Raw genomic sequence first — 27,156 nt, forward strand, 5'->3', positions numbered from 1 at the left:
TTGTGTATTTAAGTACATGTATTCAGAATAAAGTTTTTAAAAAACAAACAAACGTCCCAAGTAAAGTTTGGGGGGATTTTTAGGAGGAGAGGGACGGTGAAAGAGAAGGTGGGTTAAAGGTGAGAGGTGAGGGTAGAGAAGATGAGAGAGAGAGAGAGGAGAAGAAGGATGGGGTGAAAGAAAGGTGGAGAGACGGGGAAGGAAGAAGATGCTGCTGGGTCAGTTTTTTCTCAGCAGTCTGCTCCAGAATCCACTCCTGTCCTCGGCTTTCTTTTCTTTGTCTTTTGCCTTCAGCTCTTTTAAACACCATTAATCCTAAATAGTTGAACTCTGTACTCAGCCAGTTTTTGACAGAGTGGTGAACTCTTTTACGCATGTATGGAAACAAGATTGTACTGGCCACAGTAGATGTGGGATATCCACAGCTTATCTGAGACTGAATATTTTTACTTGTTTAATACTGGCAGATAATAACAATTATATATCTAGAGGTACCTCTTATAATAGAGGTGTCCCCTTTAAGAACCCAAAGAACATGTTTTTGACAGGCTTTATTTGAATCAGAAGTAAAGTGACACAACAAGGATTTGATCATTTTTACACAACTGAAATTAGACTCACATATTAGTAGAAATACACAGCAGCTGATTCAGTGTGTGTGTAATTATTTATCATTAAAAACTACTGAAAACCAAAAAAGTACAATTTTTCTATCACTTAAAAATATTAATATATGAATACAGCCCTGAACTGTAGCTTATATAAAGGCTAAAAACTGAATACAGTTATCTCTTAGTGGTAGCAAAATAAATCCATAAACTGATGAGTCACATGAATTTTTACATTAATTAACTCAAAATACATTTGTTATTTTGCAGATGGTTTGTAACGTTACACCGGTCTCCAGCCAGATGAGGGTCACATGTCAGAGTGTACCGGACCTCAAAACCTCCTCTTTTAGCTGGGCAGGTAAATGTGTGTGTCCCCTGCTGCAGATACTTGACACATGATCCCAGAAGGTCATCATGCCATACGTCCTTGTCCCAAACTTCAACCTTCAAACCAGAGTGTGTGTCCACCTTCATAAGAAAATTAAACAAGATTTTTAATTTTTATCCTTCCAATTTTTATTTTAGGTTTGTGAATCATAAACAGTAATAAGGACATTTGGACAAATTCATAAAATATTTGTTAAAATCATATTTTAAATTTTTTAAAATTGAGATTGGAAAATTTAAAATGATTTAAAATGAATCTGTGTTAGAGACACACTGGTGAATTCTTGGGGGGCAGTCGCACATCACTTTCTTTTCTCCTAAGATGTTTGACAGATTTAATCAGTTTATGATAACTATTATAGGCCCATCCCCCGAATTATTTTTGTTTGGCTGTAAAACCATCTAACAAGTACCTATATAGTTAAGGTTAGCTGAAGAATGGCTCTGTGAATAGTGGAATACTTGATACTTGAACTTATTGCAGCAGAAGACATTTAAGGCAGGCTCCACATGGTGCCTTTTAACAAAATGAGTGGGTTGTAAGTATTGCAGAAGTGTTGTGCTCAGTTGCCTTCAGCATTTTAGTATTACAGTAAAAACTGTAGCAAATGTGTCCAAAACCACTACATAGCTGATATTACTTTTATTGCTTGCCAAGTCATTGTTTACACTGTATCACAAAATTTGTTGTTACAGCAGTTTTACAGGTTTTACAGCCACTACAACTTGAAAAGATAAGTTTGGTAGTAGAGTTTGGTTATTTGGATTAATGTAAGGTAATCCTTTTGCTGTCAGTTTAGCTACAAAATTATCGTCCCTTCTTTGGCATTTATGACTTTGATTGGGACAAACCACAACAATCTGAACTCTTGATAAGTTTTAAGTTTGAAAAGTACATAAACTCTGCTGACTGTGAGGTCAAAAGACTTATGATTATCTATAATGAGGGTTTACTGACCTTGCCCAGATTATAATAAGCGTTCCACCGGGGATTGTTTGACCGAATCCAACGAGTCTGCCGATAGATGGTGCCAAACCACATTTTTGCATAGCTGTGTGTAGAAACAAAGAAAGAAGAGCAACAGAAGAATTATTAAGTCTGCTTGATGTACCACCTCCAAATTGTAATCCCTGACCACAGTCTATTCACCCCTCGGTCTCGCCAACTGGATCTCCTTTCAGGTCCCAGGCTCGCACAATGGTAACCCTTAGCGTCCCCCTCCAGGCTTGCAGAGGACAGCAGTTGGAAGCCAGATTAGGAATGTTTGAACCACAGTTTGGCTCACTGGGCGATTTTGTCACAGCATTGTCCTCTAAGTACTGCTCAATGGCAGCTTTCATCCCTGTCTTTTGCGTATCATTTGTCATCAGCTCGTAGATTGGCCGAAGGGAGTAGGAAACAACATCTGGGTGATCCTTCAGTGTCTTCAGCCAAGTTAGAAAACCAAGGGAGTCATTACGCGTGAGTGCAAACTCTCCCAACCAACCATTGCCTCCTACCACCTCTGTGTAGTGTTGGTGGAGTCCAGAGCTGTATGTAACAGAGAGACCCTGGTTTTGTAGGACCTTGTTGCAAGAGTCTCTGTTACCAGATAGTTGGCTCTTTCCCAAGCCGACAGAGAAACCCAGCGACAAACAGGAGTGGACCTGCAGGACAAGAAGGGAAAGAAAATGTCAACAAATATCTGTATTTTCTACTCTGTACATTTTCAAAACAGATATATTGTTTGATATATTTCAGGAGAGTTGTTATTTTACATCAATGCAAGCTTTCAAACATTAAACAGACTTGAGCCTGAACTGTAACACATGAAATTCAATCCTGTATTAATCACCATGTTCCAAAAAAAGAGATGAAAGAGGCAAAACCGTGTGCCAGAGTCAGGAGTTAAAGTGGGCCGGTGGTTTTTATTTTACTTTTGGTTTGTTTGTTTTTTGGCACAACACTCAGAGATGGAGAAAGATAAAAAGACAGGACAGGAGAGGAAGAAGAAAAGTTAGACTGAAAGGTAAGGACTGCTAAGTGATGCTTGATAAACTGGACTTTAAAGTTATGTGTCCTTACAAGTTGTCATGTTTGTAAATCTGATATTGGGTCTGTACATGTGAAAATATGTTTTTTCATATTGTGAAGCATGCTGCAAACAAACTGAGGTAGATTAATGGTATTATTTAAATACTGCATGAAAACACTCTGCAGTTTAGTGCAGGATAAACAGGTTAGTTTGCTGTACTGTGATGGATTTAAAGCAGGGCTGTCCAACTCCAGGCCTCAAGGGCCGGTGTCCTGCAGGTTTTAGATATCACCCTGGGTCAGCACACCTGAATCAAATGATTAGTTCATTGCCAGGCCTCTTGAGAACTTCAAGACATGTTGAGGAGGTAATTTAGCCATTTAAATCAGCTGTGTTGGATCAAGAACACATCTAAAACCTGCAGGACACCGGCCCTTGAGGCCTGGAGTTGGACACACCTGGTTTAAAGTAAAGACCAGTGTGTGACTGGTGCACAGTGGCTCTGGTGCTCATGGTTACATTGAGTATATAAATAGTGTACTGTCATTGTAGAGGATGGAAATCAGCCAAGACAACTCATGAAATATCCACTGACATTTTGAATTCAGTTGTGTACATTCACAAAGAGTAATAAATCTCAGAGCCGCAGGTCAACTGATCACAGCCTGTACACTAAAAAAATCTGCTGGATCCCACAATGAAAATTGTGATTCTTTTCCCTATGCTGAGCCACGACAACCTATTTTAGGGTTCCCCCACCCGCTGAATCTGACTGTGCTCATTTTCCTGTTTAGAGGCAAAGTCACCCTCTACAATGTAGAAAACAGAAAATAGAGCTATGTTTTTATTTTCCTTCTTTTTGTCTGCTCATGTTCTGCTTAACAGATTCAAGCTGAGAATATTTATTAAAATTAAAATTTGACTAAAGCAAAGTTTGTATTCACATGTACTTATTATTTTTATTGTTACATTAATACACTGTTTAGTTAGTTCTGCACAAAAAATAGCTGGTGCCTTGAGGCAACTGTTGTTGTGATTTTGCATTATATAAATAAGGAACTTTATGTATGAACCTGATTTGAGGTGAGTCCATTCAGTGAGGACAGACAGGTTCGTGCAGCTGTGACTCGCCTCAGTCGACCACCAAGGTGAACCTGTAATGTGGTGCAAAGTTGTTGTTATAAATAATTTTATTTTAATTATTTTTAAATAAGGTAATTCACAGTGTGTGTGTTTTAACCTGGCGGATGTAGTGCGTGCCATAGGTGTGTATGAGCTGACTGTATTGAGCTCTGGTGGAGTTGTTGTAGAAACCTGGTAGCTTAGCTACAGCCGAACTGAACTCAGGGCTGAGAGGCGGTCTGTCTGATACTCGGTAACTGGACACAAAGAGACAGATTAGTAAATGATCTCAACAGAAGCTTTTCAAACCACGATTACAGAATAACCTGAATTTATGTGAGTATTCTGAGTTATTCACAGCCTACATGTAATGGTTGCAGGTGACCCTGTGTGTGCTGAAGGTGTGGCGGTCCTCTTTTGTCCTTTTTGAAGCAAAGTTATAGGCAGTGGATTGCGTTCCTCCCACATCCAGGCTAGCAGCCACAAACTTCTCTAAATTTAGGCCAACCTGTTATAATAAATGAGACAAATGATTAATGTGTGGTCAAATACGGGACTTTACAGAAGTGATTGATTTTTTCCACATTTTAGCTCGCCAGTACTGAGACATTTTGTGATGTATTTGTCCAGATCCTAATTTATGTTCAAACATGGCCTCATGTTTGAACATAATATAAATTTATTGTGTAATTTATTATGTAATTTTCCCACTTGGGTCAAATAAATATTGTCTTGGGATGTTGAAGTGTATGAGAGTAAATGTGTACTTCGTTGATTTCTTTTCAGAACATTGGTTCTCAATTTGATGGCAAAAGGTACATTTCATTTTTGGTCACAAGGTGGCAGTCTTGTGAAGGCGTGATTACTGCACCAAGATGCATGTAAAATATGTCATTAGTATAGTAAAATGTGCCCTACCTTCCAGTCAGCACTGTCCTGGGAGGTGTAAGTGTCAACCAGAGAGCTGTGAATACAATTCAAAGTAAACAATCACTGTAAAATTTTACAGATTGATTTCAAAGTTAATTTGAATGATTTTAAACAGTTTGCCAAAGTTAGTATTTACAGATGAACACCTGTTATTGTAACTAGACTTTCAGCTGTGAATATTATGATGAAGAGAATTTAGGCCAGAGAAGGTGTTTAGCAATCAAAATGCTTACTATTAAATGGGTGTGACTTTTCATTTCATCATTGCCAAAGACTGAATGAGCTTTAATTAGATGGAAATCTTTAGATAGCGAGTCAACGGCTGAGCCACAAGATGCTCAGTTGTCACAGCTGTTTTTCATGGCAACAGATGCGTTATCAGTTCAGCCTGAGTATAAACAACACAATTTAACTGTGCACATTTGTCTTTGGAAAGCATGCATTAATTTTAAGCAATGATAAAAATGTATAAGACTATACCTAACAGAGCTGTGGACACTGCTGTAAATATTGGCACTGCATTGGCTGAATGCACGCCAGTCCACTGCAGAGACTGGCAGCTGAAAATGAAGACAGATCATGAACATGTACACATAAAGTGTGTGCTACTGTTCAAATGGCTCTTTGTTGTTGCATCTTTAGTTACTTTTTGCAGCACGTTGCCTTGAAGCGGGTTGGAGCAGAGAGTACATGTTTCACTTGGGGTGAAGTAGGTATCCACATCAATCATATAGGCTCCCTTTCGTCGCAGAGTGACCACGTCAAATCCCTCCCCCACCAGGTTGTGACCTGGTATAAAAGGAGCAGCCTTGCACTGGACGTAGTTTCCAGTCTGACAGGAAAGAACAGGGGAGTTGCAGGACAGAAAGAGAAGGAGGCTCAGGTAGAGAGGAGGTGGGGTTGAATAAGACAGCATAGCTGCAGTGAAAAAGACTGATATTTTGGACAAACAGAGAGAGAGAGAGAGATAAAGACATAAGTGATCATCATTTCAACAGCAGGTGATTCTCAGTAAAGTAAAGATCTCCAAATGTTTGCAAACATGCAGCCTCAGCTGACTGCAGGTTTCCCCGACCTTATAAACAGTACAGGAGACAACAGTGTGTGAATTAACGATTTGCATAACTCTTAAGTCTATGATATGTCCCCCTTTATTACCTGGTGCAATGAATTTAAACAATGTTATTACCTGATCTGATACTTGATGAAGGATAAGATTTGCATAATATTATGAGCTTGGATAAACCTGCGGTCAGCTGAGACTGAAAAAGTCAGTTGGATGGGTGAGGACATGTTTCTCCCACTTAAAATTCTGTGATCGGATGAACAGAATCAACTCTCTGGAAAATATAGTTTATTGTTTTAAATCTGAATACGTCTGGCAGAATATTTCTTCAATTTGCTGTAGTTGTTTTAGTTACTCACTGCACAAAAAATGCCATTTTTCTCTTGCCATTAAAATGTTTTGTTCACATACAATGCTATTTAGAGGAAAACACTTTTGTTTGTGTGCACTGGCATCACATCTGATGTGATTCCTCACAACATGCTGCTTGATTCCAACTCGTCTGAGAAGTTGGAATACGTCCAGTACTGGTGGTAGAATTTGTTTACTTCTAAGGATTATACCTAAAAATACATTTCACATGTAAAATGATCTTGGCTTAAAAGAAGACACAATAAGAAATAAAATCACAAAACACATATACAATACAAGTATACACAGGTTCCAAGAACAGACTGAGTCTTTAAGCTGTCGGCTTCTAAACGTATTCATGCTCTCTGCTGTATTGTTCTTTTTTTTCTTTGAATCTTAAATCTCTGTCTAATTAAAATAAAATTAACAATAACTTTGTGTAACATTTAAAAAAATGTTTTCTACCTTTTACAAAATGTTGCAGTTCTCTGTCAATGACGCAAGTCGGACAAAAGCAGGACAATGAGCCAACAAGATTTGTTCAAAAACAGACTGAGGAGCACAGCTTTTAAAGAATAAGATGGGTACACATGCTCAAATCAACAAAGATAAGCATCATAATAAATGAACCACCAATGATTTATTGGACCCAGGATTAAGGAAGTGTCCTTGGAATAACTTCATTGTCAATGCAGAGAAGCTGTTTGAGATTATGTACCCACTTAGCTGTGTACGTGTAAGAGAAAGAAGGCTGTCAGCCCCCAAACCACAACAGAGATGCCACACATGCAGTTTGGTAGAAATCTCAACAATTATTAGAGCCATGTATGTTTTTTCCTTTGCCAAATATACTTATTTAATTAATAATTAAATAATAAATGTAATTAATAATATAATTAAATAATAAATGGACTGGTGTACTGTCCAGGGTTTTCCCCACCGTTTGCCCTATGGCAGCTCGGATCCGCTCCAGCCCCCATCCTCGTGTCCCTGATAAGAATATGCAGAAGTGAATAGATTATTAACGGATGCCAAATTTATTAACAAATGTTTATGGTAACAAGGTGTTATCAGTTCAGCCTGATAGGAGCCCACTGCATGTCCCATTTTTCTCCCTTGTCGTTTCTGCACTAGATACTCCTTTATTCTGGTCAACAGACAAAAGCAGGACAACGAACTAACAAGATTTGTTAAAAACGAAACTGAGGAGCACAGCTTTTAAAAAATAAGATAGGTGCACGAGCTCCAAAACAACAAAGATTAGCATAGTAATAAATTAACCAACAATGACTTATTGGACCCAGGATTAAGGAAGTGTCCTTGGACTAACTTCATTGTCCATGCAGAGAAGCTGTTTGAGATTATGTGCCCTCTTAACTATACATTTAACTGTGTATGTGTAAGAGATAAACAAAATTCCACCAACAGAGATGCCATACAGGCAGATTTGGTTCAAATCTCAACAAGTACAAGGGCCATGTATATTTTTTTATCTTCATTGAGAAATCTATTTGTTTAATTAATAATTAAATAAATAATGTGAATAATAATATAATAATGAACAGACTGACGATCTGGCTGGGGTGTGCCCCACCTCTACCTCTATGGACGCGCCAGCCCCAACCCTCATGACCCCGATGAGGATAAGCAGAAGAGAACGGATGCCAAATTTATTAACAAATGTTTACGGTAACAGAGGTGTTATCAATTCAGCCTGATACGAGCCCACTGCATGTCCTATTTTTCTCCAGGGTTTGTTTTAACACTATTGTCAACACAAACCAAAGGGTCAATTTATGTGTTGTTGTGTGTGGGTTAACTCTTCAAAAGTGTTTTTTATGTACCCGCAGACATGCACTGTTGGTTCTGCAGCCACTAGATATAAAGTCTGTCTTCATTCTGGGTAAATGTGTCACGTTTGTTATCGCGGCTCTGATTGTTGTCCCTGTTTCACTCCTTTCTTCAGTTGTTTTTCATACACCCACAGGTGCCCTTGGACTTTAATTGCTCCTAGTGTCACTCACGTGTTTGGCATTACCTGAATCAGCTTTGTGTGTAAACATACCTGAAATCTTTTACTACTTGTTTTCAACAGTGAAATGAATACATTACCTATAAATCAACTTCCTTTTGCATATTTGTATTTTTTATTTGTAAACTCTTGGTGTGGACATACACCAAGTTATGTTATTCAGTATAAAACATGTTCCATCACTACCTAGGCATGCAATTTCAATTAATATCCAAACCTTTAAGTAGTCGGACTATTCATTTTCAAACTGTAAAAACATGACACACAGACAAAGTCTCATGAAGAGACTCTCAAGAGAGAGGTAGTGTTGTGTTTGAAGTAGTGAACCTTGCCTGTCGAGGTAAACACAGAGAATCATTAAGCATGCATGTTATTAAAGTATTTTCCCCCTTTTCAGCTGCTCAATAATGCAACTGTATAATAAGCCAGTCTAATGGTAGCAACGGAGTGCATTTAGGTACTTAGACATCATCATCCTGCTGAAGTTTAAGTAACTTTGAATATGGCATGTTGATGCCAGACGGTGTAACTTAGAAATTGTTTCCCCATAAAATAATCTCTAGGGGTTACAGAGAGTGGTCTGAAAAAGAGAAAATATCCAGTTTTCTCAGTGAAAATGCCTGAGTGTGTAGTTTCATACCATGGATAATCCTCTATTTTAAGGTACAGTATGGCCAAGATTTATAAAGTAGACTTACTTTCTTTTTATAATTATTATTAAATGTGACAAAAAATTAGTGACTGAGCAGATAAGCTCAACAGAAAAGTATTTACAGAGGTCAAGATAGAAACACATTTTCCCATAGACTTCTACAGGACCACTGCAACAACTGCTATCACCATCTACTGGCCCTCAGATAGAATGCAGTGTTTTGGCTTCATTTTTCCAACAAGGACACTATGTCCATGTTTTATGCTGTGTACGAGGGGCTATATGAAGGTTTTGTATAAGATAAATAACATCCATCCATCTTCATCCGCTTTATCCGGGGCTGGGTCGCGGGGGCAGCAGCCTAAGCAGAGAAGCCCAGACCTCCCTCTCCCCAGCCACCTCCTCCAGCTTATCCGGGGGAACACCAAGCCGTTCCCAGGCCAGTCGAGAGATATAATCACTCCAGCGTGTCCTGGGTCTGCCCCGGGGCCTCCTCCTGGTGGGACATGCCCGGAACACCGGGAGGCGCCCAGGAGGCATCCTTGTCAGATGCCCGAACCACCTCAGCTGGCTCCTTTCGATGTGGAGGAGCAGCGGCTCTAGTCTGAGCCCCTCCCGGATGGCCGAACTTCTCACCCTATCTCTAAGGGAGAGGCCAGCCACCCTTCGGAGGAAGCTCATTTCTGCCGCTTTTATCCCCGATCTCGTTCTTTTGGTACAACGTCCAGAGCCTTCAGGAACTCGGGGCGGACCTCATCAACACCAGGGGCTCTGCCACCAAGGAGTTGTTTAACTGCCTCAGTGACCTCGCCCCCGGAAATTGACGGGTCTTTCCCCTCATCCCCAGACTCTGCTTCCTCCTCGGAAGACGTGTCAGTGGGATTAAGGAGGTCGTCGAAGTATTCCTTCCACCGCCTGACAATTTTCTCAGTCGAAGTCAGTAGCACTCCGCCAGCACTATACACAGTACAGGTAGAGCACCGCTTTCCCCTCCTGAGACGCCTGACGGTTTGCCAGAATCTCTTCGAGGCAGTCCGAAAGTCTTTTTCCATGGCCTCTCCGAACTCCTCCCACACCCGAGTTTTTGCTTCAGCCACTGCCCGAGCCGCATTCCGCTTGGCCTGTCGATACCTGTCGGCTGCCTCCAGAGTCCCACAGGCTAACCAAGCCCGATAGGACTCCTTCTTCAGCCTGGTGGCTCCCTTCACCTCTGGTGTCCACCATTTAGTTCGGGGGATTACCACCACGGCAGGCACCAACCACCTTGCGGCCGCAGCTCAATGCAGCAGCTTCGGCAATGGAGACGCTGAACATGGTCCATTCGGACTCAATGTCCCCAGTCTCCCTCGGAATGCTGTTGAAGCTCTGCCGGAGGTGTGCGTTGAAGATCTCGCGGACTGGGGCCTCTGCTAGACGTTCCCAGCACACCCTCACTACGCGTTTAGGTGCACCGGGTCTGTCCAGCGTCCTCCCCCGCCACCTGATCCAACAGATAAATCTTTGTTATTTATTTAGGTATTTATCAAGGCGCAAACTACTTGCTGATCACAAGTTTACGAGAATGCTCAGCTAGCTGTCCATATCCAAACCCTGCATGGTCACAACATTTGAATTGTTAATTGTTATGAAAAACTGGGAGAAGTACTAATCTCACTTTAAGGACTCATGTGAAACATTTGACAAGAAATGTGGATTTTTGTAAAAAAAACAAACAAATTTAAAGATCCTTTTACAATGTTTCCTCGATATTTGATAGCCTCTACAGAGACACATTTCTCACAATCTTCTGTTCCTGTGTATTACAGTGCATGTTATTGCAGGTGATTCTTTCTTATTTTGAACTGTGTATTAAAGCAAGCATGCGGCTGATCTTCCTTAATAAATGGAAGGGTGCAAGCATGTATGTATGATGTTTGTAGGGCTCTACTGTAGTTGCTGGTAATTTCACTTCTTTTTGTTCTTTTATATATTGTCCTTACAATGTTCAGTCATGGGACCCTCTTTTAAACATGGAGCTAGGAATGATTACAGGACTACATCAACAGTTTGCAGTGATAATAATATGATTTGCATGTTTCACTCAACATTAATGTTTCCTACCTTCCAGTCGATGCTGTTCTGGTTGGTGTATGCTTCGACCAGTGAGCTGTAGAGAAATTATTTTGTTTAATTCCCCAAAATATTCCAGTAGTAAATAAATGCATTTTCAATTTCTTGATGCATTCTCAATCATCCAGGTAAGTAAATCCCCAAAGTTTGATTCTATTCATCTGGACGTAGCGTTGTCAGAGGGAGAAACGTTTCGTCACTCATCCAAGTGACTTCTTCAGTCTCAGCTGACTGCAGGTTTCCCCAATCTTATAAACAGTACATTTGTATAATGACTGAAACTAGCATCACTAAAGGAACAATGGGCTGGGAGGTCAGTTCCTTGATCATTAATATGCAAATTATCATGACCATTGATCAACAACCACTGATCAAAACTCATTGTACTGTAAACCTACGCATACGGATCAGTATTTAAGGTTTGACTCTCATCATCCACTGGAGCATAAACTGGGTGTCATCGGGATGCTACAACACAGAGCGAACGCCATTCCCACAGACACAGCGGCCAGGGAAGCAGAAGAATATCACATCAAGAAGGCCCGGAGTAAATGTGGTTATCCCAGCTGGACATTTGTCAAAGCTGGGAAGGCGCTTACAGAAAGCTCCAGCCGTTCCAGGAGAGAAGGACAACCGTGGATTGTTGATCAACCACTGACAATTTGCATATTAATGATCAAGGAACTGACCTATTTTTCGGACCATAGGTACACCGGATTATAAGGCGCATTAAGCGAAACAAAAGAGTCAGACAAGTCAAACTTTACTCAACTCATTCTTCTTGCTTCCTCCACTTCCGTACCATTGATTCATTATTGTTGAATTCTCTGGCAGCAGCTCTATTCCCATGTTGTTGCAGTATATTAATGACTAACCTCAGTATTGTGGATGGATTATCTCAGTTGTTCTCCTGACTCAAGTTTGGTCCGTTTACAGCATCCTGCCCTTCACTTTGTTTATGTTATACTAACATAGCTGTGTTGCTAGCGATCACGTAGCACATCATTATATACCAGCTAGTCCAACTTCAGTAACCCTACAAAAGTCACTGCTGTTTAGTTTTCTGTCTTCATTTATGTTGGAAGTGATAGCAGAGCTGTACATTTTCAATCTCTGTGTCAGAACATGCTATATCATGTTTAGGTGGAAACTAGTGAGCCAACTTCCTGCTAACTTCTAACTCTGTTAAACTTAATAAATTCTGTTTTCATGGATGCCTGGATGTTAAACCTAATTGTTACACCTGGTGAAGCAGCAACACTGATCATTTTATTAAAGATGAAAGAATTTAGACAGTTTTTAACTCTCAGTGATGCCGCAGTTTTTGTTTGACTTTGGGACCTGAAGCTGATAGACTTTGGACCCTGATTACTGCGCGAGGCTCCTGACTACGGCAGCCGTAATGCTACGACAATCCATCAAGCAGTGCGACTTCGAAGCTTACCAAAGTCGTTCTAAAACATTCTTTGACAGATTTTTGAGAGCCGTGTACCACATAAAATCGGTTCAAGGTCAGTAACCAAAATTCATATATAAGGCGCACCGGATATAACGAATAAGGAACAAGGAAAATTAAAGGATTTTAAGTGCGCCTTATAGTGTGGAAAATACGGTCTGTAAGTCATAAATAGTTACAATTGTTGACTTTCTGGCCCTGTCACATCCCAGTAAGACAGGATGATCGAAAAAAATGAATTGCATTATTTATTATTTTTATTACATTTATTGCATATAATCAGTGTTGGGTAAGTTACTTTAAAAAAGTAATTAATTACTAATTACTTAGTCAATATTGTATTTAAAATACTTATCTAATTACTGTGTCAGAAAAGTAACTTAATTACTAAATAAGTAATTTAACTAAATACTTCTTAAAAATCCCTATAAACCTTGAGTGGGCAAACAATAGAAACTAAACTCTTTAAATAATAAATAATTTTTTTTAAAGGTACGTAGACTCTACAGTACGCAGCGGTAGTATCTCTTCCACAATGTAGCCTGCAATCATTTTTTAAGCTCACCTTCAGACGCTTTCTGTGCTGCTGAAGTAAAATCAAGTTTTGCCTGCTTAGCAGGAGTTGCCGCGGTGTTATCCATGGATGATGAACAAGGATCACTCAGAAGTGTTCGTCTATGCTCTCGTGTCAGGCGCTTCAGTAGATTACTCGTGCTATTAACAGCAGCCGATAGTTTTTTCTCCCCAGGACATAGCTTACATATTACTGTAATATTCTTGTCTGCTTGTTTCAGAAAAGTGAAGAGACGGGAATATGTCCACTTCATAAAACAGCCACACGCTTTAGAATACGACTATGCAGCAAACTGGTGCGAAATGACGTGCAGCTGCACTACAGCGATGTTAAAGCAGCAGAGTTTACTTCTACGTTTAGAAGATAAATTATTGAAATTAAATAATGATATTCAGCGAGTTTAATTATTTTACAATGTAACGCAAGTACATTGTAAGTAACTGTAATTAAAATACCTAAAAATGAACAGTAATTAGTTACTCTACTTTTTCAGTGGAAAAGTAATTTAATTACGGTAACGCATTACTTAGTAACGCATTACACCCAACACTGCATATAATACACACAGTTAAACATTTGAACACACTCATCCATGTAATTCATGAATTAATTAGAGGTCTTATGTGAATTACAGTCATTTACGGGTTTCACATACATTTTTAAATAACTGAAACTAGACTCACAAATTAGTAGGAATACAAAACAGCCGATGTAATGGGTTCGGATTTATAAATTTATATTTATAATTTTAATCTGTTGAAACCCCCAAAAATATGATTTTTTAATATTTTTTTTTAAATCAAGCAATATTAGGATATAATAAACCACAAATTTATATGAATACAAATAAGTGACTAAACTCTAACAAATATAAAAGAACAAGTGGAATATTGTTATGTCTTATTGGTAGAAAAATCAATGCATAAACTAATAAGTATCACATTCATCTTTACAGTCCATTAGAGCAACAGAACTGTTATGAAGAAAAACATACAAAATATATTTCTTATTTTGCAGATGGTTTGTAACGATCACACCGGTCTCCAGCCAGATGAGGGTCACATGTCAGAGTGTACCGGACCTCAAAACCGCCTCTTTTAGCTCGACAGGTAAATGTGTGTGTCCCCTGCTGAAGATACTTGAAACATGATCCCAGACGGTCATCACGCCATATATCCTTGTCCCAGACTTCAACCTTCAAACCCAAGTGTGTGTCCACCTTCATGAGAAAATTAATCAAACAAGATTTAATATAGTTTTATCCGACCAATGTTAATTTTAGCACTAGTGAAAGACAAACACAAAGGAGAACAATGAAATAGGACGAATTCATAAACCATTTGTACATACTTAATAAGAGCAGCATTTAAAATTGGCCCATAGGAGTCATAAACTGTGTTAAAGACACAGTGGTGGATTCGAGGGAGATTCATTATTGGAATCAATTTAAAGAATGGCTCTGTGAATATGAATGTGCATATATGTATATGTATATGTTTGCTAAACCACTACCTAGCTAACATTACTTCTTCCAAGTCAAGTAACATACATGGTATTTGTCATTACAATGGTTCTAAAGCTCCAAACCACTACAACTTAAAAACAGAAGTTTAGTAGAAGAGTCTGATTATTTGGATTGATGTAAGGTAATGCTTTTGCATTTTTTAGGTATTAGCTAAACTATGGCTTTGTGTGGTATATTGTGCCAAAAAAACAAACAAGAACAAAACAAAAAAAGCATAGTAAACTGTTGATAGGCTTCAGGTTTGAAAAGTAAATCAACTCTGCTGACTGTGGGGCCAAACCATTTATCATGATTTATAATGAGGGTTTACTGACCTTGCCTAAATCATAATTCGCATTCCACCGGGGATTGTTTGACCGAATCCAACGAGTCCTCCGATAGAAGGAACCAAACCACATTTTAGCATAGCTGTGATCAGAAGAAAAGAAAGAAGAGCAACATAAGAATTATTAAGTCTGCTTGATATACCACACCAGACAGATCTTAATAGACAAGAGTCTATTCACCCCTCAGTTTTTCCAACTGGATCTCCTTTCAAATTCCAGGCTCGCACAATGGTAACCCTTAGCGTCCCCCTCCAGGCTTGCAGAGGACAGCAGTTGGAAGCCAGATTAGGAATGTGCCACCCACAGTTTGGCTCATTGGGCGACGTTCTCACAGCGTTATCTTCCAAGTACTCCTCTATGGCAACTTTCATCCCTGCCTTTTGCGTGCCATTTGTCATCAGGCTATAGATTGGCCGAAGGGAGTAGGAAACAACATCTGGGTGATCCTTCAGGGTGCTCAGCCAAGTTAGAAAGCCGAGGGAGTCATTCTGGGTGAGTGCAAACTCTCCCAACCAACCATTGCCTCCTACCACCTCTGTGTAGTGTTGGTGGAGACCAGTGCTGTACATAAACGAGAGACCCTGGTTTTGTAGGACCTTGTTGCAAGACTGTCTGTTACTGGATAATTTGAATTTTCCCAAGCCGACAGAGAAACCCAGCGATAAACAGGAGTAGACCTGCAGGACAGGAAGGGAAACTAAATGTCAGTGTGTATCAAGGGCATTTTCTCTGCATAGTAGCTGTACTATAAATATATACAGTGGTGTGAAATTTTTTTTGCCCCCTTCCTGATTTCCTTTTTTTTTTTTTGCATGTTTGTCACACTTAAATATTTCAGATAATGAAAGAAATTTAAATATTAGATAGAGATAACAAAATAAACACAAAATGCATTTTCTAAATGAAGCTGTTTATTATTAAGGGGAAAAAACTTGCAGGAACCTGTATGAGAAAGTGATTTTCCCCTAAACCCAATGACTGGTCGGGCCACCCTTAGCAGCAACAACTGCAATCAAGGGTTTGCAATAACTGCCAATGAGTCTTTTACAACGCTGTGAATTAATTTTGGCCCACTCAGAATTGTTGTAATTCAGCCACAAACCCAGCCATTCAGGGTTTTTGAAATTTTTTAAGGTCATCGCACAGCATTTCAATCAGATTCAGGTCAGGCCTTTGACTGGGCCACTCCAGTCTTCAGTTTGTTTTTGTTTTAAGCCATTCAGAGGTGGACTTGCTGGAGTGTTTTGGATCATTGTCCTGCTGCAGAACCCTCAAGTCTGCTTCAGCTTGAGGTCACGAAAAGATGACCAGACTGTCTCCTTCAGCATGTTTTGGTAGACAGCAGAATTCATGGTTCCAACTATCACAGCAAGTCTTCCAGGTCCTAAGGCAGCAACACAGTCCCAGACTATCACAATACCACCACAATGTTTTACTGCTGGTGTGATGTTCTTTTCATGAAATGCCGTGTTAGTTTTATATCAGATGTAACAGGACTCCAGCCTTCCAACAAGTTCAGCTTTTATCTCATTAGTCACAGAGTATTTTTCCCAAAGTCTTGGGGATCATGAAGATGTTTTTTGGCAAACGTGAGCCTTTATGTTCTGTTTGTTCAGACGTGGTTTTCTCCTTGAACTTTCCCATGGATGTCATTTTTGCCCAGTCTCTTTCTTATTGTTGAATCATGAACACAGACCTTAACTGAGACATATGAAGCCTACAGTTCTTTAATGTTGGTCTGGGGTCTTTTGTGATCTCCTGGATGAATTGTGGATGTGCTCTTGGAGTCATTTTGCTCGGCCGGTCACTCCTGGGAAGCCTCGCCACTGTTCCAGGTTTTCAGTTGATGTATGATTGCTCTCACTGTGGTTCACTGAAGTCCCAAAGCCTTAGAAATGGCTTTGTAACTCTTTCCTGACTGTTAGATGGCAGTGACTTTGTTTCTCAAGTACTTATTTAGATTGTGACATGATGTCTGGCTTTTTGAGATGCTTTTAGCTTGCTTCACTTTGTCAGACAGGTTCTATTTAAGTGATTTCTTGATTCAACAGGTTTGCCAGTAATCATGTCTGAGTGGGTTTAGTTAACCTGAACTCAACTTTTCAAAAAGTGTGGTTTATCACAGTAACGCATGATTTAACAAGAGGGACAATCATAATTCCCACACAGGACTAGATAGGTTTGGATAACTTTGCTCCCTTAATCAATAAAATCATCATTTAAAAACTGCATTTTGTATTTACACACACAGACACATTTTGTGAAGATTTTGCGAGGCTTTCTGATCACGTCAGTTTCATAAACATGTCAAAGCTGTTGTATTAAAACCAAATTAAATCATGCATATGCTCTTCTCTTAACAAACAACACAAGCAGTCTTGTGGAGACACAAGATGATGACATTATAAATGAAGATGACAGAGTGTATGAAGGACTGTCAAACCAGTTTTGAAAGATTAGAGAAAATAGGTGTTTACATCCAGACTCAGATTTTTTAAAAAAATCCAGTTCATCAAGATGTGTGCCACATGTATGTCAATTTTAACTCTAAAGACTGTTGTACTTACTTCTCTGTTTTCTACTGTCTTGTGTAAAGTCAACCTGTTGAGCATTAATCTAAGTTTTGGCAGCATTATGTAATATTATGTCTCAAAAAGTGGGTTAACTTCTGAAAATTAGCCCTGTGTTAGGCTGGCAACCTGTCCAGGGTGAACCCCGTCTCTTACCCTATGATAGCTGCGACTCTTATAAGGATAAGTGGAAGAGAACGGAAGGATGGATGGACAGAAAATTATGGTGACGAAATATGTAGGCTACAAATTATGTCACTAAGATATTAATCATATCTTTATTGATTGAATACTTAATTACAAGATCAGTAAGCAGAGTCTGGACTAAAGAAAAACTGAAGTTTCTAATAACTAAGATAATACTGGACTATAGAGGTTTACGTAAAACAATGTAAAAACAACAATAAAAAAATCATTGGCATTATTGTTCAGTATGGCACAACTTTAAAAGGTTTTCTTTTGGTCTTTCATGACAGAGGTACTGCCCTGTATGTGTAGAAATATGTAGTCTGACGCAGGCACATGAGCTTTATGCTCGCACTCAACACACTATACAGAGTGCATGTCTCGCTCTGAAAAACCCAAACACACGGTTTTAGACGCAAATTTCAACTTTAAGCCTAATTTACCAACCCCAAAATTAACCCAGACAGTCTAGAGGCACTACAGCGGGCCAACGAACTCAGCTGGAATCTAACCGGCGAAAGAGCTTGGCCCACTCTCATACAGGCTGTCAACTGTGGCGAATTTAACTACTCGATCTCGAGACGCGACCTCTCGCGGTTTCACATACACACACACAGCCTAGAGGCGCTGCACGGGCTCGCCCCCTCTGCACGGAATCTAGCCAGCGGAGAAACTTGGGCGGCCCCCTTTCGTGCAGGCCTTTCAACTGTGGCAGGGATCCCACACCCTGACTGGTTCTTTAGGATGTCCTCAGTTCCCAGGTTACCACCCTAGCCCTCCCTTCCCATGGGTCTCGCCCTCGCATCAGCGAGCGAGTGGGGCAGCCAAGCCCAGAACAATTAGTCTTATTCTTACACTTTCAGTCGCTATTGTTGAGATAAAATTATTTGAAGTGCCTCAATAATGCTGTGCTTTTATTAATAAGTGTTTTAAAGTACCTCATTTGAGGAGAGTCCATTCAGTGAGGACAGACAGGTTCGTGCAGCTGTGACTCGCCTCAGTCGACCACCAAGGTGAACCTGTAATGTGGAGCAAAGTTGTTGTTATAAATCATTTTTTTGAAGAAATATAATAATAATAAGGAATAATAAGCAAATTCACAGCATGTGCTTTAACCTGGCGGATGTAGTGTGTGCCGTAGGTGTGTATAAGCTCACTGTACTGAGCTCTGGTGGAGCTGTTGTAGAAATGTGGTAGCTTGGCTAAATCCTTACTGAACTCAGAGCTGAGAGACGGACTGTTTGATACTCGGTAACTGGACACAAAGAGACAGATTAGTAAATGATCTCAACAGAAGCTTTTCAAACAAAGATTGCAAGATAACCCGAATTTATATGACTATTCTGAGTTATTCACAGCCTACCTGTAATGGTTGCAGGTGACCCTGTGTGTGCTGAAGGTGTGGCGGTCCTCTGCGGCCCTTTTTGATGCAAAGTTATACACAGCGGATTGCTTTCCTCCCACAAACATCCCTAAATCTAGGCCAGTCTGTTATGAAAGATGAGAAAAAGAATAAATAAATTAGCCAAGAGCCAATAATGAGACATTATTTGATCTGTCTGTCCCAAATTACAGATCTTGATTTCTGTTCAAACCTGGTCTCAGTTTCAAAGTGCAAAAAACATGTTGGTGGTGGGACAATGTACAATTTTCAAAAATATATATCTGAAAAAGTATTTAATATATGAAGTTAAAACTTCCTAATAATCCTAATAAGACTTAAGACCATATACTTTTTTATCTAAATTGGAGATAATCAAGCAGAATATGAAAAAATATGATTTGAGATGGAATGACCTTTAATATAACCTTTTAGCAATATTATCTGAAATTAAGCTACATAATGAGACACTAACATTACCTAGCTGGCTGGTTAGCTATAACCAGTTAATGAAGGCATAATATTATTTCATAATGTAGTTTCGTACTTGGGTCTAATATGACATTGCTTGAGAATTTTATGTTGAAAGCTACATATTAATTGAGCTGCCACAGGTTTACCAGATGTCGTGGCCTTTGGTGGCAGTCTTATGAAATACTGCGAATACTCCACCAAGATTTGAACAAGTGCAGCTTGGTTTATTGTTAGATTTAGTTTGTTTTGCGCTGAGCTGTAGATAGTAAGTAGTTGTAGTAGTTGAAAGTAGTTGCTGTTTGGTGTTAACGACTTGTATTTGCGGATTTTTCTTTTTGTGTGTGAGTATTATTTCAGTCCCATTTTGTGAACTGTGTTAGTTGCAAAATATGTTTTGTTTGTCACAACCTGTGAATCAAATGAGGATTGTTTTATTTATTTATTTATTTTTATATTACTGCAGTGTTTAATATAGAAATGTTCTATTCAAAAAGATAGCAGTAGTAAACAAACAAATAAACAAACAATATCCAACCAAAGTATCTGCTTATATTGACACGTTTATCATTATTTACTAAAATATGTAAATTTTATGTAAATAACTGTTGTGAAATGTGCCCTACCTTCCAGTCAGTACTGTCCTGGGAGGTGTAGGTGTCAACCAGAGAGCTGTAAATATAATTCACAGTAAAGACTCACAGTTAAATTTCAAAGATGATTTCCATTATTTTAAACAGTTAGTATTTACAGATGAGGACCTGTTATTGTAATTAGATTTTCAGCTCCAAATAGTATGATGAAGAGAATGAAGATAATTTATACACCAGAAAAGGTGTCTAACAATAAAAATCCTTTAATTTTGTCACTGCCAGAGACTGAACTAATCAGATGGAGATGTTTAGATAGCGAGTCAACAGTCACACACCATTTAACCTTCTCTCAGTAAGACTCTAACTGTGAAGCAATCATAATAATATAACATAATAATGAGACTATACCTAACAGTGGAGTGGATGCTGCTGTAAATATCGGCACTGCATCGGCTGAATGCACGCCAGTCCACTGCAGAGACTGGCAGCTGAAAATGAAGACAGATCATGAACATGTACACATAAAGTGTGTGCTACTGTTCAAATGGCTCTTTGTTGTTGCATCTTTAGTTACTTTTTGCAGCACGTTGCCTTGAAGCGGGTTGGAGCAGAGAGTACATGTTTCACTTGGGGTGAAGTAGGTATTCACATCAATCATATAGGCTCCCTTTCGTCGCAGAGTGACCACATCAAATCCCTCCCCCACCAGGTTGTGACCTGGTACAAAAGGAGCAGCCTTGCACTGGCTGTAGTTTCCAGTCTGACAGGAAAGAACAGGGGAGTTGCAGGACAGAAAGAGAAGGAGGCTCAGGTAGAGAGGAGATGGGGTTGAATAAGACAGCATAGCTGCAGTGAAAAAGACTGATATTTTGGAGAGAGAGAGAGAGAGAGATAAAGACATAAGTGATCATCATTTCAACAGCAGGTGATTCTCAGTAAAGTAAACAACTTCAAATGTTTGCAAACATGCAGCCTCAGCTGACTGCAGGTTTCCCCGACCTTATAAACAGTACAGGACACAACAGTGTGTGAATTAACGATTTGCATAATATTATAAGCTCGGGTAAACCTGCAGTCAGCTGAGACTGAAAAAGTCAGTTGGATGTGTGAGAAAATGTTTCTCCCACTCAAAATTCTGTGACTGGATGAACAGAATCAACTCTCTGGGATTCCTTACCTGTATTTAAAACATGCATTAGATAGTTTGCTTTAAAACAAAAAAAAAAATCTGGATACCTCTTTGGCAGTGTTTCCATGGCAGAGATTTCTGAAATTTGTTTTAATCATTTATTGACTCACTGCTCAAAAATGTAATTTTCCTTTGTCATTAAAATGTTGTGCACACACACAATTTTATGTGCAGTTTTTCTTTTGTAATATGGTGGAAAGTTAAAAACTTGATGATCATGACTGAACATGGTTTCAGTTCATATACTGTATCTTGTGTGAGAAGCTGGAGTCATTAAAGTATTGTTAGTTGACTCAAGTCAGCATTTTACATGTTGACTTGACTCACATGTAAAATGATCTTGGCTTAAAAGAAGATAAGAAAAAAATCACCAAATTGAAATGCAAGCACACATACATAAACATGTAAAAGGTATCTCTGTCTGTCTTATTAAAATAAAGTTAACAATAACTTTGTATACCATTAAAAAATGTTTCTACCTTTTCCAAATGCTGTTGAAGTTGCTGTTCTTCTGTCAGTGACACAATTCAGACAAAAGCAGGACAATGAGCCAACAAGACTTGTTCAAAAACAGACTGAGAAGCTCAGCTTTTAAAGAATAAGATGGATACACGTGCTACAAATCAACAAAGATAAGGATCGTTAAATAAACCAACAATGGATTTTTGGACCCAGGATTAAGGAAGTGTCCTCGGAATAACTTCCTTGTCAATGCTGACAAGCTGTTTGGGATTATGTGCCCTCTTAACTATACATTTAACTGTATACGTGTAAGAGAAAGAAGGCTGTCAGCCCCCAAACAGCAAAATTCCAACAACAGAGATGCCACACATGCACATTTGGTTCAAATATCAAAAGTGATTTGGGCCATGTATATTTTTATCTTCATTGCCAAATCTATTTATTCAAAAAAATAATTAAATAACTAACGCAATTAACAATATAATTAAAAAAAATAAACACACTGGCGACCTGTGCCCCACATCTCCCCCTATGGCACCTCGGATACGTTCCTTCCCCCAGCCCTGATGACCCTTATGAGGATAAGAAGAAGAGAATGGATGAATGGATGCCAAATTTATTACTAAATGTTTAGGTAACAGAGGTGTTATCAGTGTTGTACTGTTGGTTCTGCAGCCACTAGATATAAAGTCTGTCTTCATCTGGGTAAATGTGTCACGTTTGTTATTGCGGCTCTGATTGTTGTCCCTGTTTCACTCCTTTCTTCAGTTGTTTTTCATACACCCACAGGTGCCCTTGGACTTTAATTGCTCCTAGTGTCACTCACGTGTTTGGCATTACCTGAATCAGCTTTGTGTGTAAACATACCTGAAATCTTTTACTAGTTGTTTTCAGCAGTGAAATGAATACATTACCTATAAATCAACTTCCTTTTGCATATTTGTACATTTTGTTTGTAAACTCTTAGTGTGGACATACACCAAATTATGTTATTCACTATAAAACATGTTCCATCACTACCTAGGCATGCAATTTCAATTAATATCCAAACCTTTAAGTAGTCGGGCTATTCATTTTCAAACTGTAAAAACATGACACACAAACAAAGTCTCATGAAGAGACTCTCAAGAGAGACTTAGTGTGGTTGAGGTAGTATACCTTGCCTGTAGAGGTAAACACAGAATCATTAAGCATGCATGTTATTAACCCTCTCAAGGCAGGCATTGCAGATTTGCAACAGTTATAATAAGCCAGTCTAACGGTAACAACGGAGTGCATTTAGGCACCTAGACATGATCATCCTGCTGAAGTTTAAGTAACTTTGAATATGGCATGTTGATGCCAGACGGTGTAATTTAGAAATTTTGTTCCCATAAAATGATTTCTAGGGGTTACAGAGAGTGGTCTGAAAAAGAGAAAATATCCAGTTTTCTCAGTGAAAATGCCTTTTGTTGTTGTTGTTGTTGTTTTTTACACTTTTTACAGAATTAAATCAATCATATATATTTCATCTCTGTAATATTCAGGATATTTATAATTGAGCTATTTGTATATAGTAGAGCTATTTCTCAATTTTGTAAACTTTGTAATATATTGTATTATTTAATTTAATTCAGTCTCTTAGTGTTCTTACTGTCTTGGAGCAATTGTAACCACATAGTGTGCCCCACCCAGAATGCATTTCTCACTGTGGAGATGGTTGGTATTTGTTACAGGTGGGTCCAGTCAGGTGACAGTCACACGTCAGAGTGTAGTTGACAAAAACAGTGCCGCCTCTCTGAAGGGAGCATCTGATTGTGTTTGTACCTTGAGTCAGGTAGTTCACACATGATCCTAGCCAATCATCAAACCACGCATCTTTGTCCCAGACTTCAATCCTCAGAGGACTGCTTGTTTTCACCTTTAAAAAAAAAAAAAAAAAAAAAGTGAGCCAAAGTTAAAGTAGCATACAGTATAATGATGCGTGTTGTGTCCATTTATTGTTTCAACAATAATTAAAAATGAAAAAAACAGCATTTCAGGTGTGTTTCATATAATAATTTAATATTTGTTGGAGTGTCATTAAAGTCATGTCTTTAATATACAGATATAACAGGGTTTTGTTTGTTTTTTTCAAATAAGGAAATTATTCTAAATTGTTTCATCTTTGGTTTTTTTTCAAATGTCCATGCTTTTACTTTTTGTTGGGGATACAAAATTAGGTAAAAGTGTTTTGTACTGACGTTTTCCAGACGGTAATAGGTGATCCAGGAGGGGGAGTTAGATCGGATCACATTGGTCTGGTACCTAGGGTAGTCATAGTAGATCTTCACATATCTGTGAAATGGCAAAAGAAATGGAGAAAAAATTACTGTATACATGTCTATGATTGGTCTTTCCTTTGAAGCTTATCTTGTTCACTACTCACCCCTCAGTCTTGCCCCAAAAATCTCCTTTCAGACCAAAGGCTTGGATCATGGTTATCGTCACTGTTCCCCTCTGAGTCTCTTTAGGACAACACTTGGAATCCAGGTCGGGACCCCTGCTGCTACAGGAAGATTGTGTATTGTTTGATCTACTGATGGCGTTATCTTTTAAGTACTGCTCTATGGCAGCCTTCAGTCCTGCTTTTTGTGCTGACTGTTGCACCAGGTCATGCAGTGGTCTTAGGGAGTAGCAAACTACATCAGGCTGATCCTTGAGGGTTTTTAGCCAATTCTGGTAGCCCAGGGAGTCATTTCTGGTGAGTGAAAACTCCCCAGTCCAGCCTCTGCCTCCCACCACTTCTGAATAATGACTGTGGAGACCAGAGCTGTACAAGGCAGAGGTACTGTGGGTGTCTATAATTCATTATGATTCAGACTGGACAAGCAGGTACATGTAGACGTGACTCGCCTGAACTGCGCTCCAAGATCAACCTGAAGAACATTAATATTTGAAAAAAAATTCATACACTTCTGAATATTAAAAAATAAATAAAAGTGATGTGTATATTAATGTTATTACCTGGTGAATATAGTGTGTCCGTATGTGTCTATGAGGCGTCTGTACTGGGCTCTGGTTGCATAGCTGCAGGTAGCTGGCAGTCTGGCCAAATCTCTACTGAACTCAGCACTGAGAGGAGGGCTGTTGGACACACGGTAACTAAACACAAAAAAAATACATTATAATTAAACATCAAACATTTAAAAACTGTTGTGTTGCAGGAGTGTTCAAAGTCTAATGTTTACAGGTGACTTTATGTGTGCTGAAGGTGTAGCGGTCCTCTCTGCTTTGGGCTGTAGCAAAGGTGTATGCCTTAGATTTGGTTCCTCCAATCTCCAAGTTGCTGAACTTCGTTAAATCCAGTCCAACCTAACAAAAATAAAAGCATGAGCTGCTTCCACGAAACATAAAGCATTCCAATCGCTGACAGCTGTACTTTTACATTAAGTGCTAAAAGTACATTTTAGCATGATAATCTAATCTGATACCTGCTAAATATTAACTTATTACACTGCCTTTGCAATTATCATGCTAACTCACTTTATCTTTCTTTGCTTTGCATGATTTATTCCTGACATGTCTCACAAATCTAGCTGCACCACATGACTATTCTGGGCTTTAGACCAGATTTTATAAGAATATCACCACTAATTTGTTGGGTTATTGGAGCAGCTCATGGTCTCCTTTTCACCAGTTTGGATTAATTTAGTCTTGTTATGTTTTTACTTGAACTGTGATTGTCAGTAAGTGAATTATAGGGTCACATTGAATTAACATGATCACTCACCTGTTGTTCAACCTATTTGCAGTGGGCCTTAAAGGTACCTTTAATTGAGAGCAGCTACAAAGCTTGCTACCATAGAGAGTATAAAAGATTGACATAGCTATTGTGATGTCACATCCTGGCTTCTGAGGACTCCTTTTGACTCAGAAACCTTAGAGTTGAGCATTTAGTTGCAAAATAGACAAATGTAATGAGGAACCGTGTGCCTGACTGTAAACCAGACATTCTGCGACTGATTTGTGATTGCAAGTTGTTGGCCAGTGAGTGTGTAGTTTCATTCCATGGATAATCCTCTATTTTAAGGTACAGTATGGCCAAGAGTTACAAAGTAGACTTACTTTCTTTTTATTATTATTATTAAATGTGACAAAAAAAATGAGTGACTGAGCAGATAAACTCGACAGAAAAGTATTTACAGAGGTGAAGAGAAATAGAAACCCATTTTCCCATAGACTTCTAAATTACCACTTCAACAACTGCTATCACCATCTACTGTTCCTTCAGATAGAATGTAGGTTCAATGTATTGCCTTCATTTTTTTAACAAGGAAATTATGTCCATGTTTTATATTTACATTACATTACAGTGCAGGGTGTGTGCATGTTATTGCAGGTGATTCTTTCTTACTTTGAACTGTGTATTAAAGCAAGCATGGGGTTGATCTTCCTCAATAAAGGGAAGCACATATATATGATGTTTGTAGGGCTCTACTGTAGTTGCCTGGTTATTTTGCTTCATTTTGTTCTTTTAAATATTGTCCTTATAATGTCCAGTCATGGGACCCTCTTTTAAACATGGAGCTAGGAATGATTACAGGACTACATCAACAGTTTGCAGTAATAATAATATGATTTGCATGTTTCACTCAACATTAATGTTTCCTACCTTCCAGTCGATGCTGTTCTGGTTGGTGTATGCTGCGACCAGTGAGCTGTAGAGAAATTATTTTGTTTAATCCCCCAAAATATTCCAGTAGGAAATAAATGCATTTTCAATTATTAAATATTCAACACCATTCGGTTTGATAAATGAATTCATGTAGGAGGTGTGAGTGTTATGATGCCTATAAGTGAAGCATATATGAAACATGTCAGGGCACATTGAGTTTTTAAGTCCTAGAATACCTGATAGAGGTGTGTTCACTGTCCTCGAGATGAAAACTGCAGCAGCTGAACGCACGCCAGTCCAAAGCAGAGACTGGTAGCTGAAAATATCACCAGTGTTAGCATGTTAATGGTACGTCAAACTAATTTGTTGATGTTTATTTATTAGTTTAGTTACTTTCTGCAGTTTGTAGCCTTGATGAGGATTGAGGCAGTTTACAGGTGTCACTCGAATTGAGGTAGGTCTTCACATCAATCACATAAGCTCCTTTTCGCTTAAGTGTAAGAACATCAAAG

The 27,156-nt window shown here is 38.9% G+C and overlaps 3 protein-coding genes across 3 annotated transcripts; all 3 read right to left on the reverse strand.

Moving 5' to 3' along the window:
* Positions 1 to 536: 536 nt before the first annotated feature.
* LOC102080234 (perforin-1-like) lies at positions 537 to 7,102 on the reverse strand. Its single transcript, XM_019360140.1, has 10 exons — positions 6,948 to 7,102; positions 5,712 to 5,998; positions 5,546 to 5,625; positions 5,054 to 5,099; positions 4,501 to 4,643; positions 4,254 to 4,392; positions 4,087 to 4,167; positions 2,149 to 2,645; positions 1,957 to 2,050; positions 537 to 1,079 (listed from the first exon to the last, which is right to left on the reverse strand). The coding sequence occupies exons 2-10, from the start codon at positions 5,979 to 5,981 to the stop codon at positions 849 to 851; spliced, it is 1,581 nt and encodes a 526-aa protein (XP_019215685.1). The 5' UTR covers positions 5,982 to 5,998; positions 6,948 to 7,102; the 3' UTR covers positions 537 to 848.
* Positions 537 to 21,279, reverse strand: LOC112841767 (perforin-1). Its single transcript, XM_025908392.1, has 10 exons — positions 20,932 to 21,279; positions 20,766 to 20,845; positions 20,391 to 20,436; positions 19,276 to 19,400; positions 19,029 to 19,167; positions 18,851 to 18,931; positions 15,337 to 15,833; positions 15,145 to 15,238; positions 14,316 to 14,524; positions 537 to 871 (listed from the first exon to the last, which is right to left on the reverse strand). Exons 1-10 carry the CDS (start codon positions 21,256 to 21,258, stop codon positions 868 to 870), a joined length of 1,602 nt encoding a protein of 533 aa, XP_025764177.1. The 5' UTR covers positions 21,259 to 21,279; the 3' UTR covers positions 537 to 867.
* A 2,413-nt stretch (positions 21,280 to 23,692) lies between these two features.
* Positions 23,693 to 26,681, reverse strand: LOC109202514 (perforin-1-like). The gene is made up of 5 exons (XM_025907859.1): positions 26,642 to 26,681; positions 24,994 to 25,131; positions 24,416 to 24,535; positions 24,231 to 24,324; positions 23,693 to 23,908 (listed from the first exon to the last, which is right to left on the reverse strand). The coding sequence occupies exons 3-5, from the start codon at positions 24,463 to 24,465 to the stop codon at positions 23,693 to 23,695; spliced, it is 360 nt and encodes a 119-aa protein (XP_025763644.1). The 5' UTR covers positions 24,466 to 24,535; positions 24,994 to 25,131; positions 26,642 to 26,681.
* Positions 26,682 to 27,156: the final 475 nt, after the last annotated feature.

Source organism: Oreochromis niloticus, linkage group LG6 (genome assembly GCF_001858045.2).
Source record: "Oreochromis niloticus isolate F11D_XX linkage group LG6, O_niloticus_UMD_NMBU, whole genome shotgun sequence".
In the NCBI taxonomy this organism is placed as follows: Eukaryota; Metazoa; Chordata; class Actinopteri; order Cichliformes; family Cichlidae; genus Oreochromis; species Oreochromis niloticus.